Below are 16,204 nucleotides of genomic sequence, written 5' to 3' on the forward strand. Positions count from 1 at the left end.
CTCTTTAGATCTATGTACTAACCCTCGACAGAGAGATTTCAGACTGAATCACTGACACCTTGCTGAACAGGTGTTATTTAAACAGACTGGGAGACTCCATGCTGCCCCCTGCTGGATATATCTACACTTTACCTGTGACTTTCCCCTGAACACTGGGAAAACTAGTCCTATTTGAGCCTACTAAAATAAACCACACAGAAACTGAATATAGCGCTATAAGGAAAGTTCACACCTTACAGTTCTTCTCTTCCAGGAATCGAACCACCCAGCATTTAAAGTAAACAACCTACGGAGGACTTTTTATCTAAAAGTTTTATCTAAAACTCCTCTTTCTAATTTTTTACCCTTTGCTTATTTCTAACTGACTTTTAAGGCTGTTAGAAATGTACGATTTCCAATTGAGATAATTTGTTTTCAATTATTTATTTAGGTTTAAATTATAAAACTAAACATAGGTAAAAATTCTGGAGCTACACATTTAAGAAACAGTAAAACCTAAAATGTCCTCTTGGTGGCGGAAACGGGTCTATTTGTTTACCAAAAGCATGAATCTGGTTTTCCGCATCGTTGACATCGGCCACACCCAACACGTGGTACTGATTCATTAGGAAACATTGTCTATCCCTGCTGGAAAATCCCTCCAAATCCATCCTGCTGTTTTTGTGTTGAATCTGTGTTAGGACTAACAACACAAACTATCACAGAGAAGTTTGGAGTGACATTGCAGTGGAAGCTCAGTGATAATGGTACTGGACTAGTAATCAGAAGGTTGCTGGTCCAAGCCCCACAGCCAAGTCACCTATGTTGGGCCCTTAACCTACAATTCCTTAAACTTTATTCAGTCATAATTGTAAGTCACTTTGGATCAAAACTTCTGCAAAATGCTGCAAATGTCTGTCAAAATGTCAAATAACATCACACTGAATTGTACACTGTGCAGAAGCTTTGATCCAAAGCAACTAACAATTATATCAACTTACAATTTAGCTTTCTGTGCCTCTTGGTATTTACTTGGCATTAAACATGGCTTATAAAATCAGATGTAAAGAAACAATTTACAATAAATGACACTTCATACTGGAACAATGTATTCTGCATATTGTATACTACTTTCTTACCAGTATAGAGTATTGTGTGCAGCCAAAAGAATTACACATTCACATATTCACTAGATCCATAGATTCAAATTATAGTTGGATTATTTTCCCAACAGTTGTGACTAAAATATATTTTCTTCCTGTTAAGAATATAAAATGATTTTTACAGAACATAATTACAATTTTACAAATTGTACATTAAATTATAAAGTTATTTTTAATGAAATGTATCTTTATTACAGCTAAACAATTTACATATAGTTAGTCTAAAGTTGTATAATTTAGCAAAGGAAATGTACACAATATGTATATGGACATGCATCCATAATAAAAAATATTACTGAGAAGCCATGCACCATTACTACTGGCTAAACACTATCACAGTAATGAACATTAAAGAACTAGGCCATTTAATAAGAGGATAAACTTTGTTTTATTGAGCTTTTTGGACATCACATTTCAAAATGTTAATGTGTAAAGTTGCCCCCCCTCTTTTCTTCTTGAACATTCTACACTTTGTAAGGGTAAGAGTTTTCACAAGATAATGGCATGTCTGTATTGACAAAAAAAAAAAAAAGACTGGCTCAGTGTGGTTGAGGCCAGGGTTTTGTGCAGGTCACTGAAGTTTCTTTACACCAAACTCATCATATCTGTCACGTGGGAGAAAGGAGGACTCAAACGCAGAGATAATAAAAATTAAAGATCTTTATTTTTATTAATAAACAGAAATATAACAGGAAAACAAAAACCCTAAACTAAAAAACCCGATCGGAACCTCCGACGGAAGCTGCCGGTGAAACCGGCAGAAAAAAGGCAATAAGGAAGACTAAAAGAGAGCGGACACGAACCCCGGTCTTTTGGGTGAAAACCGGGGACTTAAACACCGCGCCAACCAGGCACGGAATGAAGTTACGCGTGAGCGCAGAAAGCGCTACTGAAATCGGCAGCGGAAGCTACAAGCTCCGCTGAGCGTTGACCCCAGCACAGCGGTAGGCTGGCGGGGAAGTGATGCGGAGCGCACGGCTTACGGTCGCGGTGACAGGGGCACTCCGATCTAAGAAAGGGGAAAAAGAGACAAGCACAGTTAGGAAGCTCCACTTGCGGATTCGAACCGGGGTTGGTGGCAGACCGGCCAAGCGCTTAACAAAGTCGCCACCCAGCGGTTACCGAATCCAAATATAATGTTCAATATGAGATACTGCAGCAAGGTAACACCAGCGCCACACAGTGGTCCGGTGCGCACCCGCTAAGCTAATGGCTAACGAAACAACAAGAGGCAGTTCAAAGACTGCGCGGCATCGCACCACCCTATTTCAATGAAGACGAAAGAAAAACCTCAATACCTCAAACCTTGCGGTTTCTACATGCCCGAATGGCCTTATGCCACCAGGGCTACCACCTAAGGCTACGAAAACGGCGTGGGCGAACTACCACCGGCAACAGGAAACAAACAAAAGGTGCGACACCCGCCACTGTGTGATGCTGGCTTAAATAGTCATCGCCACAGCTGCGGGTGATCAGCCCTAATTGGTGACCCACTACTTATGGCCTTGTTAACTGAGCTCTGTAAGACCTGTTTCGCTGGGAACCCGGGGCACGTTCACCAGCTACTACAGGCTTCGTTATAATATCAATGTCTTTAGTAAACTCTGCTTTGTGCACTGGGGTACAGAAACAGGAAAGTGCCTTTCCTGAACTACTGGTGTAAATTTAAAGCATAAGTGTAATCATAGGATCTGTAATACAAAAAAAAAAAAAAATAATAAAAAAGTTTTATACACAGTGGATTCCTTGACTTTTTGAATGCTTTGAGTTGGGGATTTGAGTTTAAATCAATATAATTGCCATTCTTACCCATCAATCTACACCTAATCACCTATAACAAAAAAGTAACAAGATGTTTTAACAACTGGCTACCATAAATTGCCCATAGTCGTGTGTGCGAATGTGAATGTATGAGCGTATAATGCTCTTCAATGGATTGGCATGTCTGCCACAGTGCCACCAAATATTTGCAGGATTGGCTCCAGACCCACTGTGACCCTAATAAAGAGTAATAAAGATGAATAAGTCTATAAGTGAATTAACAGTTTTTATTTACTTGTTATCTTATGAACCAGGCTCAATTTTATAGTCTTATCCAGGCCCTTGACTTGTAGTACAGTCATCACTATCATATCTATAATTTGCATCCAGAAATCATTCCCACTGAAAAAGGCATTTAATATTCTTGCTTTTTTTCTCTTTCGTCTCCTCTTCACAATATTTGATTATCTTTACTGAGCAATAAGTGTGGAATTTTAACTCAGCAGAGTCCAGCACTTAGCATCAAACCTCTTTCCACTGCTGTGCCAGTTTCTGTAGCTTGTCCACTAAAACTGCAGAAAAAAAAGATATATTGTTACTCATGGTATTTTCTAGATATTCATCAACATAATGCCACATTTTGGTTGGCTAACACATGCTTCCTCTGATATACTTAAAGCAAACCGAACTGCTGTTCCTGCCACATTACAAAGCAGCTGAACACACTCAGAGGAGAGCCCTAACAGTCTTATTTCACAAGCATGGGGATCAACAGGGGACAGAAATTCAATCATCCCTACACAGAGAACAAATGCTAATAAAGTTAACCATGAATGATGATTATGTTATTGAAATGTGAACTCACAGTCTCCTGATGATAAACAAAAATCACTTCACTGTTATGAGATTTAGGAGCCATTATACTATTCTTAGTCATATGTGATATTCTGTATGCAAAAATGCAAAACTGGAAGTTATGGAGATTCTATACCCTCCTTTTTCAGAGACATCATAAAAAACATTGATTTTCATCTATAGCGCTGCAAAAAAGTGAACCCATGACGTTGATTTTTGCATGCAGTACCTATAGTACCTTAGGTCTAATCATCATGATAATGAATTAACATTATCTGTCTAAACTATCACCCAAATAATTTCTTTTAGTAGACAATTACTGATGATAAGTAATTTCCAATCCAGATATTTTTCTCTTTTCCATTATGTTGCTTTACTCACGTTTGGATTCATTGTGGTATTATTTACGATTTATTTAAAGCTTTAAGCAATGGCCTTTATATACACATTCTCTTTATTTTTTAAACTTGATCTTGGCACAGAGCATTGTCATAAAAAACTGTGGCACAATGTTATTAGCTTATTATTATATCAGATCCAGAGAGTTCTTCTGTAACATTGCTTAGCTTTACGCATCTCTACAATTAAGGTACCGTATCCAATTACCCTGATTGCATTATGGTTCACCTCCACTGATACAACCCTCCACTGCTGACTGAGGAGCTTCGCAACTGACACACGCCCCCTCTGACACGTGTGCAGTACCGACTGCCTCTTTTCAACTACACGAGGCGAGTTCATATGCGGACCAGCCTTGTGCACAGAGAGCCACACCCTGATCAGCGTTATTCTCCAAACTCTGCGCAGGCGTCATAAATCAGCCAGCAGAGGTCGTACTTGCACCAGTTATGAGGAACCCTGGTCTGGCTCATCCCACCCAGAACAACAGCCAATCGTTGTTCATGTGGACGCCCAGCCCAGCCGGATGGCAGAGCTGAGATTCGATATAACACCTCACTTTTAAGGAATAAGTTAGCGTTGAGTTTGAGATAAGACTGTAGATGATATTTAATGATATTTGGGTGAATTTGCTGTTAAATGTCTTTACCTCCAGCACTGGGTCTCTGAAAGGGGTCGAATGAGCGGCAGTCATCAATAAGCTTTTTAAGCTCACTGGGGCAGTCACTTGGTAGGGGCTCCTTTATTTTCTCCTCAAATACCTTCTTATAGACGTTTTTAGTGGAGCAGTCTGAAAGGAAAAACAGGGTGAATAAAAAAGAATAGAGGTCAAGCTTTTTTTTAACATTAATATTCATTAATGGTGCATAAGGTTTCAAGAGATTATAGAGGAAACCTGAGGTCTGGAGGTATTACCAGCCTTTTGCATGCAGAATAATATTGTCATGAACAGATCTTTTCAATGCTTGCCTTTAAAAGGGACCTGTTGTGTTGCGATTTCCCACAGGACAATGCCAAAGCTGTAAGGAATCACATGCACTTAATAAAGTAATTGACTAATTAGAAAGAAAAAAAAGAAATCTATGAGTTTGATTTCTTACCTGTAGATCTCACAGGGTTTGTTGTATTGGTAGTTGACATCTTCCAGCTGCTGTGGGGAAGCATAAATGGTTGAGGTATGCTTCTTAGTCTTGGTTTTCTTTAGGGATGTTTCTGTCTTTGCCAGCTCAAAACCTCCAAGCTTTGAAAAGATCCACATATACAAAATCAGGTTTATTATTATTATTACTACTAAAGAATAAAGAGAATTACCAGTACATTCTGCACTGTGAGATGAAAGCAAACAACATTTTTTCCAAATTAGAAGCTTGCTTTAAATTATTATGGGCTCAGTTGTAGTTTTGAGGAAACACAAAACATTAACGCAGTCTTTGTGACAGTACCTTCACTGTGTAACCAGCTGCCACCAAGAACTTACTGCTGGAGAGGCAGCCATGTACCTTAAACTTCTGCTCTGACTGATGCAGCCTGTAATAATAGAAAAGTGTTCTTCAATTTTTCAACATAACCTTTATCTAGAGGAGGCTCATACAAGTATTTGTTGATAAATTGCACTTTTAAATCATTTTTAAATAGTTAACATATTCACATTACATATTCACATACACCAATCAGCAATAACATTAAAACCACCTCCTTGTTTCTACACTCACTGTCCATTTTATCAGCTCCACTTACCATATAGAAGCACTTTGTAGTTCTACAATTACTGACTGTAGTCCATCTGTTTCTCTGCATGCTTTGTTGACCCCCTTTTATGCTGTTCTTTAATGGTCAGGACTCTCCCAGGACCACCACATAGCAGGTATTATTTTGTGGTGGATCATTCTCAGCAATGCAGTGACACTGACATGGTGGTGGTGTGTTAGTGTGTGTTGTGCTGGTATGAGTGGATCAGACACAGCAGCGCGCTGCTGGAGTTTTTAAACACCTCACTGTCACTGCTGGACTGAGAATAGTCCACCAGCCAAAAATATCGAGCCAACAGCGCCCCGTGGGCAGCGTTCTGTTACCACTGAAGAAGGTCTAGAAGATGACCAACTCAAACAGCAGCAATAGATGAGCGATCGTCTCTGACTTTACATCTACAAGGTGGACCAACCAGGTAGGAGTGTCTAATAGAGTGGACAGTGAGTGGACACGGTATTTAAAAACTCCAGCAGCGCTGCTGTGTCTAATCCACTCATGCCAGCACAACACACACTAACACACCACCACCATGTCAGTGTCACTGCAGTGCTGATAATCATCCACCACCTAAATAATACCTGCTCTGTGGTGGTCCTGTGGGGGTCCTGACCATTGAAGAACAGGGTGAAAGTAGGTTATAAAGATATGTGGAGAAACAGATGGACTACAGTCAGTAATTGTAGAACTACAAAGTGCTTCTATATGGTAAGTGGAGCTGATAAAATGGACAGTGAGTGTAGAAACAAGGAGGTGGTTTTAATGTTATGGCTGATCGGTGTATTTTACATGTTACTGTATTTGGCTGCATTCACATGTCACCCAGTCTTCTTGGCCCAAAAAATAAGAAGCACCAACAAGTGTCTTGTGGCCACCACATTTCACTTTAGGGATGGTATTAGGAAGATGGTATGCAATGCCCGTTTAGCAGCCCAAAGGATTCAGTTTTCATATAATTGACCTTCATCCATCCAATTAAAAAAATGTATGTCTGCCAATAGAAATCCTGATAAGTTACTGAAAGGCTGTCTATAAATAGCTGCAGAAAGAACACACTTCTGTAGATGTCATTTGCATTTTTTATTGGTGTGGGCCAGCAGCAACAGCCTATGAATGTTCCCATACGGGCCAGCCATGCAGGCCAAAAATAATCTTTACTTTTAAGATAATTTAATGCTCAACAGTGGCTTCTGTTCTGCCACTGTGCCCTATCTGATTTATGGATTACTGAAATAAGTTAAAATAAAAACTGTCTCGAAGTACAGTAAATATTGTTTTGTTCACTGCATCAGATATAATTTAGCAAGTAATACATTACATAGTTTTCTATTCTTACTGAATCTTATATTCATTCATTTACTTCAACTTGAGTAAAAGTAAATTAAATAAATCAAAAGTAAACTAAGGCTTACTTGAGTATTTGGTGCTTTCACCTAAATATTTTTGTTAATCTATTCACTTCTGTTCTGATGTACCACATCTGTACACTGTAAAAGTTGGTTTCTAGGGGTTGTTTGGGTGATTAACATTTACTGGAACAACACCTTTGTAATGTAGCTCTTATGGCACATGAATAATACAACAGAAAGCAGTACGTATGATGTATACAGCATGCTGGATTATTTTTCTAAAGGGTGAAAGAGAAAATACTATTGCACCTGTAGAGTCCTTGTGCTGCATCTAGACACATGTGAATTTTTGTGTCCCAGGTCAGTTTGTTGGGACCATCCAACACCTGTCTCAGACTGCCTTTCTCACAGAACTCCATTACTATCAGGTAGGTTGGGTTTGGGCCTGCAGGTTAGAAGTAATGTTAATATAAAAGTTAATAAACTGGTTGTTGAAACAGCATACCATTCACAATGACAATTTAATAATCAAGTGGTAACTATTTTTTTTTTTTTTATGTATTTTGTGAGGGAATTATTATACACACAAAAACAAACCATAAAAATCATAATAAAAAAACAGAAACAAAAAACACAAACAGTAATTAAAAGATTAATTATTAGACAACTTTAGTTGCTACATTACCATTCCCATTCTGGACACAAATCCCAAACATTCTTAGGATGTGTGGCGACTCAAATCTCTTCATGGTGTCCACTTCCTGACAAAAAATTTTCCGTATTTGTCTGGTGAAGATAAAGAAAAAATGCCAGGCAAAACATTTATCATTAATTAAAATATAATCTACATCCTACAGTTTGTACCAACAAATATGAGTACAAACGCAAATGCAAATACATGCATCATGGCAGGTGTACTTTATGATACAATTAACATCCTACCATGCTCTGTGTTTATGTATGTTTTAGTAATATTGGCTGGCCCAGTTAGCCTTTATTTTGAAACAAAAATAGCATGGGTGGCAGGAGCTTCAGTCACTATGACTGTTTAACTAGAAAGTGTTTTTAGTTTTTGGAATGGAGTTTTTAGGAATCAGAATTTTCTGATTGTTGCATTTTTCATGTTTTTCTCCAATTCGAGTTGCTTCCAATTCCTATTTGCAACAAATATGCAATAACAAGCAATTACAACAGAGCAATTAATCAATCTTGTTAGAATGCAGACATAATATGACTGTTGGAGAGGGCATGACCACATGATTTGCACTTACTCTGGGCTGGTGTTTACTGTATTTGTGTATCTCTTGATGGCCACAGTGAATTTATTAAACTCTCCTTTGTATACCTCAGTGTGGTTGGAGGTCATAAAAGGCTTTGTTGAATCTTCATAGGACAGCTCCTCTGCTGTGATCTCTCTAATGTCTGGCAGATGAATGCTGGGTTTTTTAACTGGCAGACACAGACATAGTTAATTATTTATTTACCTTAATGTTTTACCAGTGATGTATTTAAATTAGTTGAAACAGTACTTATTGTTTATTTTATTCAGATACAGCCAATTTCCGACCAATTGCTAGATCTCTCTAAAACAAGTAATAAGAATAAATATGTCCAGTTCAATGATCAGGCTAAAAGTTAAATCTTTAGCTGTTTGGAGGCTGGACTGCCCTTAAATGTTTTATATACATTACATAATCTCAATTATCTGATAATTATTAAATTAAAAAGTCCAGCTGGTGCTACCTGCTGACTCATCACTCAATTTTGTCCCCCTCTCCTTCTCTCTTTTATTGTCTCTCATGCTTAACCCACCCCACCTGCTATAGACATTAATCTACAAACATCTGTTTATCCCCCCAGTGTTCCACTTACTTGATTCCATCATGGCTTTAATGTCCTGAAGATCTTTCTGATTTTGTTCCACTTTCATGTGCACAGAATCCACACTCACCTTGTTTTCCTGCATCTGAACCACCAATGACTGGAGCACTGTGAATTAAAAAAAAAAAAGAATTAGAGTAATTGTGCAAATAGTTTTTAGTCTGAATGTCATGACCAATTTTGGAATAGAAGGAATTTTGTGAGAAGCATATTATCAGAAGACAAATGATCAGGCGAAAAGTCAAAACTTTAGCTGGAAGATGTTGGTTGTAAAAAGTGCTATCATAAATAATAAGGATTACCTATGAATTATTATTTTAACCAAGCTTTTCAGTACAAAGTTATATGAAGTTTCAAATATATACATTATTTATTTAGTAATGTGGTGAAGAAAAGTTCTAATAAGTTTCTGGCATGGCCACCTAATTTCTTCTTTGTGTTTTTGATAAGGTATATGTGACTTCTTAATAATAAGACTAGTTTTACCAGCCATAACAAAATAAATGGAACAGTTGTGTCTTGAAGAAAACCGAACATGTAACCCTATGCTGGGAGAACATTTGTTTGAATGGTCAGCAAAAAAAGATCTGGAACGCTAAAATATTTTGTATTAGTAGATAAAAATAAAGCACAAGCGGTAGGTTTGTTCTTGTACAGCAATCTGATTATGGTAGACCTGTTTCTTTGTGATTCTAGACCAACATCTGAACTTTAACTCTAATTATTAATTATCTCATTGGGAGTTGAATCAGCAAGACAAAGTCCTACTTAGGAATGAGCTTTCTGGGCAATTAGCATCTTTATACATCAATTATATGCTCACTCACTGATATTTTATTTTAAAATCCAAATGTTGGAAAAAATGTTTTGAAATTGATTGCAAAATATTATCTAATGATGCTGACTGTGTTGTCACTTTCTCAACTGCCTCTGGTATAAATCAATCTGAATTTTTTAAAAGGGTATGGTAAACCAGATTTACATAAATTATTAGCTTTCAGAGTCTTTTAGCTACAGTGCAAAAGTACAAAAGGAAGCATTTAACATCTTAGCAGATTAACTACATCTGTAGTAAGGAGATAATTTTGTTAATGTGACTTTTTTTCTCTTAGCCATTCCTATACAAATTTTGAAAGCCTGAACTCCCTGTAGAAACTTACAATTCTGGAGTTCATCATTGTCACACTTTGTATCCTCTTTATCCTCCTTTCTTCTTTTGTCTTCGTGGAAGAAGTTTTTGATTTCATCAATTTTCTCTCTTTGTTCCACCTGTAAGGCCAGCGAGAGCAGTTGTGCTGCATCGTTAAGCCGCATGTTTAGGGTGTCAAACTCCTCACGCAGGTTGTTTACTTTCACAATGCGTATCAGGGTTTTGTATTCTGTATATTTCTTCACCACCTCCTCAGCTGACTCCAGGGTAGTTTTTAGCTCATGCAAGCCCCTATTTACCATGTCTGGATTGCTGCCCAGTCCATTGTTCTTTACAACTTTGACCAGTTCTGTTAGGGTAGATACACGTTTAGCCAGACGCCTGCAACGCTTCTTGTTGGCTTTCACCTCACTGCAGAGTGCGTACAACTTCTCCGCTATGTTTAGAATTGGATCTATGAAATCCATGTTTAAATGAGACAAATCCTGAAACATAAAAAGTAAATCAATATTTGTAGAAATGACAATAAGAAGTAGAGTTAGTGGTGACATATAACTACAAATTATTTGTTGGTAACTTTAATTTGTGTTTAAATTCTTTTTTTTATTTATTTAATGAAACTGTCTTAAGAATTTTGGGAGTCAACAATAAAATATATGTAAAACAATAAACCCTGGGCGCAGAAAACATGACAAAGAAGGTGGTACGGTGGTAATACTATGTTTAACTAAATCTCATTTTCACGTTGTTTTGGACCACCTAATGCCTGAAAACACAAAGATAGCAAAAGCATATACTCTACATCATATCAGTATTTATTTAAAAATTGGAGTTTCTATCATTATTATTTTTATTATTTCTTACTCCAATAAACAAAGCTTTATTAAGGCTCCTAGATGACACCCCAGCAAAGATTTATTTATGGCCAGGCCAGAAAAAGCATTACTAAGATCAATGGCTTTCCTCTTACCTACTGTTTAAAGACAAGCAGCACTCATCCTCTTAAATTAATAGCTTCAAAGGTCTACAATAGGCAGGCCTCAAGGCACAGATCATTTATTACCACAGTATTTTTTTTAATCTTTCAGTTCTCTTCGGATTCAGCATCAAAAAGTTTTATAAAAAGAGTTTAATATTGTTATGGTCACAGTTATTTTGAGTTGTGCCACTGAGCAAATCCCATTGAAATACCCAGCTTTTTAATCTAACCACATTAATTATGATTATTTTTATTTGTAATATTTCAAGTCTTGTATCAATATTTACTGTTTTTATATCAAGCAAATCAGCTTCAAACTAATAAATTGTCCTCAACACATATTATATTATTATATATTGCATTATTTTTAGAAAATCTTAGACCCTAAAGTTTCCCCTCTGAAAATGAAAATTACACAACACAAAACATAGAGTTCAAATGCTTGGTTGGTTGGAAATACTGGGCATCAGATTTATGTATACACTGCTTCATTAAGATAAACCATTAAAATGTTTATAGTGAAAACAATCACATCCACTACTCTTAACATGGAACAGGCTAAAAAAGCTTAGCAAGATTAAACACTAACTCACTCACGTTCCTAGCTGCTTATCCTGATCAGGATCGCTGGGGGTGCTGGGGCCTATCCCAGCTCTCAATAGGAGCAGAGAAACACCCTGGATAGGGTGTCAGTCAAGGGCAATTTTAGTATCTTCAATTTACCCGATTGCATTTTTTGGACTGTGGGAAGAAACGGGAGTACCCGAAGGAAACCCATGCAGACATGGGGAGAACATATAAATTCCACACAGAAAGGGCTCCACCTGGGAATAGAACGCTTACAGTTCGCTTAGATTCTGAAATGCTTGACGTGTCTTTAGGAGCCTAAGTGCTAAAGTGAAAGTAAAATGAGGTGTTGGAATACACAGATGAAGACTAGCGGCACTCAGAAACATGTAATGTAATGTGTTGTGTTGCCTTTCTTTGTTCATATGTTCACAACTGTAAGTTCACACAAAACGGGTAAAAGAGCAAAAGTAATTCAGCATAAATCCCACCAGCCCCGGTTCTGGACTGCTTTGCTTGGGGGGGCAGTAAAACCTAATGAGGGGGCATGTTGATAGTCATGTTTTTGAAGCCAGAAATATATTCAAGGCTTGATTTGTGCATGAATGATGACAGCCAAGCTATTGATACTGGCTTAAAGTGATGTATGAGGTAAAGAAATAAAAATGCATGTTTTCGAACTTAAACTTAAAACCCAATGATTAAAAAATACATGTTGATTATGTAAATGGAGAAAAAAGATTATCTAATTGTATTTCATTTTAATACGCCCCCTTAATTAAATTGCCATTAGTTCATTAGCCTAACCGCTAACGGCTAATAAAATAATTTAAGCAACACCTATGTAAGAGGTAAGTAACATTAAAGCAACGAAAAACCACAGTTAAGCAAATATTACCATGTGGAAGTCAGTTTAAACTCAGAAGAGTGTTTACCAGTATACCTGCCTCTCGCTCACACTAACAGAACATATACTGCCGAACTGAACTGTTTGGGGCAGTCTGCCGATTTTTATATGACTCAAAGAGCCAATCAGGAATAAGCAAGGAAATATCTTCACACTGTAAAACAAAATGCATTTTTGTGATTGGTTCAGAGATCCTTTTAAAAATAGCCGTTGCTTGCATTGTGCTTGGGGGGGCAAAGACACAATTTGGGGGGGCAATGCCCCCCTCAGCTCCCCCCCTAGCGCCGGCCCTGAATCCCACATTAAAATGAATGTATTGTAGCGTCGCACTAGGGATTGTGGTGTTTGGGTGGTTCTGGGGGTTCGGTGGGCCAACATGCCCGGTTTGTCCGATTGCGCTAGCCCAGGTGCTGCTGCGGGGTCAGACTCACAGTTGTACGAATGTTTGTGTGTATGAATGAGTGAGTGCCTGTCCCAAAACCACTGAGTGAACTGTCAAAGGCAGCTCGCTCGCGGCCCCGACGCTCTTCCTTCCTACTCGCCGGCGCCACAGTATACAGATAGTTACAAAATTTACAAGAAAACCTCCCTGACCATTTTCTGTTTTATTACTATCTTCTAAATCTGTCTTGTCCGAGTCAGCACTACAAATAACAAAAGTAAACAGTAAATACTTTAAGTTTAATTCCTTGTTGGCTTTGCGAGTTTTCTTTTGTGACCAAAACCTCCGAGTCACTATGAATGTCTTCAAGCCGCAACTTTTAACACAGTGATTATAAAATGATTAGTTTATCTTGTGTAATTCACAGACCGATATCTTTATCTGTCCTCGTACATTAGTTTTAAACAGATAGTAGTAGCATGTGCTAATCTGAAACAAATGTATGAATGAGAAGAAGTTAAACTGCACTTACAGTGAACCGGTGTAACTTCTCCTGATCTCCGGTTAAACATCAGCAGCTTTTAGAGGAACTGAAGCCCCGCCTTTCCTGTTCCCTTAGGAGGATCATTTAAATCTTTTAAACACTCATACTTGTGAAATAGAAAGGAGGGACATGACATGCAAACATTTCTACATACACCGATCAGCCATAACATTAAAACCACCTCCTTGTTTCTACACTTACTGTCCATTTTATCAGCTCCACTTACCATACAGAAGCACTTTGTAGTTCTACAATTACTAACTGTAGTCCATCTGTTTCTCTGCATGCTTTGTTACCCCCTTTCATGCTGTTCTTCAATGGTCAGGACTCTCCCAGGACCACTACAGAGCAGGTATTATTAGGGTGGTGGATCATTGGCATGGAGGTGTGTGTTGTGCTGGTATGAGTGGATCAGACACAGCAGCGCTGATGGAGTTTTTAAACACCTGCTGGACTGAGAATAGTAAACCAACCAAAAATATCCAGCCAACAGCGTCCTTTGACCACTGAAGAAGGTCTAGAAGATGACCAACTCAAACAGCAGCAATAGATGAGCGATCGTCTTTGACTTTACATCTACAAGGTGGACCAACTAGGTAGGAGTGTGTAACAGTGAGTGGACACGATATTTAAAAACTCCAGCAGCGCTGCTGTGTCTGATCCACTCATACCAGCACAACACACACTAACACACCACCACCATGTCATTGTCACTGCAGTGCTGAGAATGATCCACCACCTAAATAATATCTGCTCTGTGGTGGTCCTGTGGGGGTCCTGACCATTGAAGAACAGGGTGAAAGCAGGCTAAAAAAGTATGTAGAGAAACAGATGGACTACAGTCAGTAATTGTAGAACTACAAAGTGCTTCTTTATGGTAACTGGAGCTGATAAAATGGACCGTGAGTGTAGAAACAAGGAGGTGGTTTTAATGTTATGGCTGATCAGTGTATGTACCCAAATTACAATATGTTTATTAATTTTAGTATTCTAGTGGCATTATATTCTCAATGATTTAATATTAGACAAACTTGTCAAAATACCTGTCTGTTATTCAGTACAACACAAATACCTGAAAATGTATATATTGGCTGTGTCCCAAATCACACTTGTACTACAAAAAGTGCACTACCCATGGTGTCTGTTCAATTCTGACATGTTTTTCTATCACACCAGAGTTATCAGGATGGCTGGATTACTGCTATAGCACGAATTGGTTAAGTCTCGATTTACATTAATACATTTTAGTTAGAAGACCCCTAATTATGCAGCCCTTATGTAACTTTTGTTTAATTTTAATATAAGTTGTGATTTTAATTCTGAGCCTAAACAGTTTATCTATCAAAGTCTAGTTTTTATGTGATGGGGCATCCACATGACAACACTAAAGGCAGTGTTATGACCGGACTTAAAGAAGGATTTAGAAGATCAAGAAAAAGCTGAATTGGCAACACCAGAACATAGGTTGCATAATTAGTGGCCAGTCTGCTACATGTGACATGAGACCAAGGACGTTGAAGAAAGCTGACCCCTCTGTACAGCCAAACATAGTAAAGTGATGTTTTATTTTACAGTCTTTTTATGGTCAAGTCAAGTTTCACCAAAATATCACCTAAAATTTAAACCTTCAGTTCTGTGTATCACTTGGATCTGTACCAAATACACATTTAAGTAAAATAAATTCAAACAAATTATTTTTACTCTTGTTAAAACTAGAAAATAATTTTAAAAAAAATCAATTTCTTTGTTCTTCAGGAGTTCCAGTTTAGTTTAAAAAAATCAGCAGAAAAAGTGTAAGTGTGAATTTCAGTTTTCTTACAGAATTTGCATACTCCTGCAAGAATCCTCTATATTCAGACTCTGATTAACTAGTGTTTGGGTGTAAATGTGCTAGATTATATTAAAATTAAACTTCATTTCCAAAAAATGTTTAATGCAATAAAGAAGTGATATTTTAAATCTTTTTAACCTTTATATAACTAAGAAATGACAAAGGAATAATTTAGCAAGACAATGCCAGGTTCATTTTGCATGTGCTAAAACAGCATGGCTCCATAAACACAGTGTGTGCGCTTCACTGACACACCTGCAGTCCAGATACGTCTCCTATTGAATCTTTATGGCAATGACAATGGCGACCACAAGAAGAAGAATACAAACAATGCAACCAACCACTAAAAGCTAAATCTGGAACTGCAATATAAAACGAGTCTATGAAAAATGAATTATTATGGACAGTTTGTTTTCACACATTTAAAACATTGAGTTAGATGAAGATGATGAGGTTTAAATTAGATGTAAAACAACTCAAAACTGTGCAAGTCATTATTATTAAGAATTAATATATTACAGATCATTATAATGTGTCAATACAATTGCGTAAATAATTATTAATCAACACACAAACTGTTAACTCTGTTAAAATCTTTAAGATCTGGTTCTTTAATAAAACATCTGACCACACATTTTTCTTCCTTCTTATTTTGATGTTAAAAACACACACAAGAAGGAAATTGTGGTTTTATGGTTCTGCTTTTTTCCC

At 37.4% G+C, this 16,204-nt stretch overlaps 1 protein-coding gene across 2 annotated transcripts; it reads right to left on the bottom strand.

Annotated features, from left to right (window-relative positions):
- Positions 1-3,176: 3,176 nt before the first annotated feature.
- LOC134319033 (mixed lineage kinase domain-like protein) lies at positions 3,177-13,666 on the bottom strand. 2 transcript variants are annotated; one of them, XM_063000017.1, is made up of 11 exons: positions 13,651-13,666; positions 10,294-10,768; positions 9,125-9,241; positions 8,524-8,701; positions 7,938-8,038; positions 7,562-7,697; positions 5,600-5,684; positions 5,258-5,397; positions 5,127-5,176; positions 4,807-4,947; positions 3,177-3,475 (listed from the first exon to the last, which is right to left on the bottom strand). In XM_063000017.1, the coding sequence occupies exons 2-11, from the start codon at positions 10,748-10,750 to the stop codon at positions 3,426-3,428; spliced, it is 1,455 nt and encodes a 484-aa protein (XP_062856087.1). In that variant the 5' UTR covers positions 10,751-10,768; positions 13,651-13,666; the 3' UTR covers positions 3,177-3,425. The 2 variants fall into 2 exon arrangements, with proteins under 2 accessions (XP_062856087.1, XP_062856086.1); XM_063000016.1 differs by lacking the exon at positions 13,651-13,666 and adding an exon at positions 12,728-12,736.
- Between the last annotated feature and the right edge of the window lie 2,538 nt (positions 13,667-16,204).

The sequence above is a fragment of the Trichomycterus rosablanca genome, chromosome 8 (genome assembly GCF_030014385.1).
Source record: "Trichomycterus rosablanca isolate fTriRos1 chromosome 8, fTriRos1.hap1, whole genome shotgun sequence".
NCBI lineage: Eukaryota > Metazoa > Chordata > Actinopteri > Siluriformes > Trichomycteridae > Trichomycterus > Trichomycterus rosablanca.

What these genes read in the sequence shown, in the direction of transcription:
- LOC134319033 (XM_063000016.1), bottom strand. An exon ending in CAGCTGGTTACACAGTGAAG is followed by an intron (nt 5,398 to 5,599) that starts GTACTGTCACAA and finishes ATCTTTTCAAAG; the next exon opens with CTTGGAGGTTTTGAGCTGGC. An exon ending in ACAACAGGTCCCTTTTAAAG is followed by an intron (nt 4,948 to 5,126) that starts GCAAGCATTGAA and finishes TTTTCCTTTCAG; the next exon opens with ACTGCTCCACTAAAAACGTC.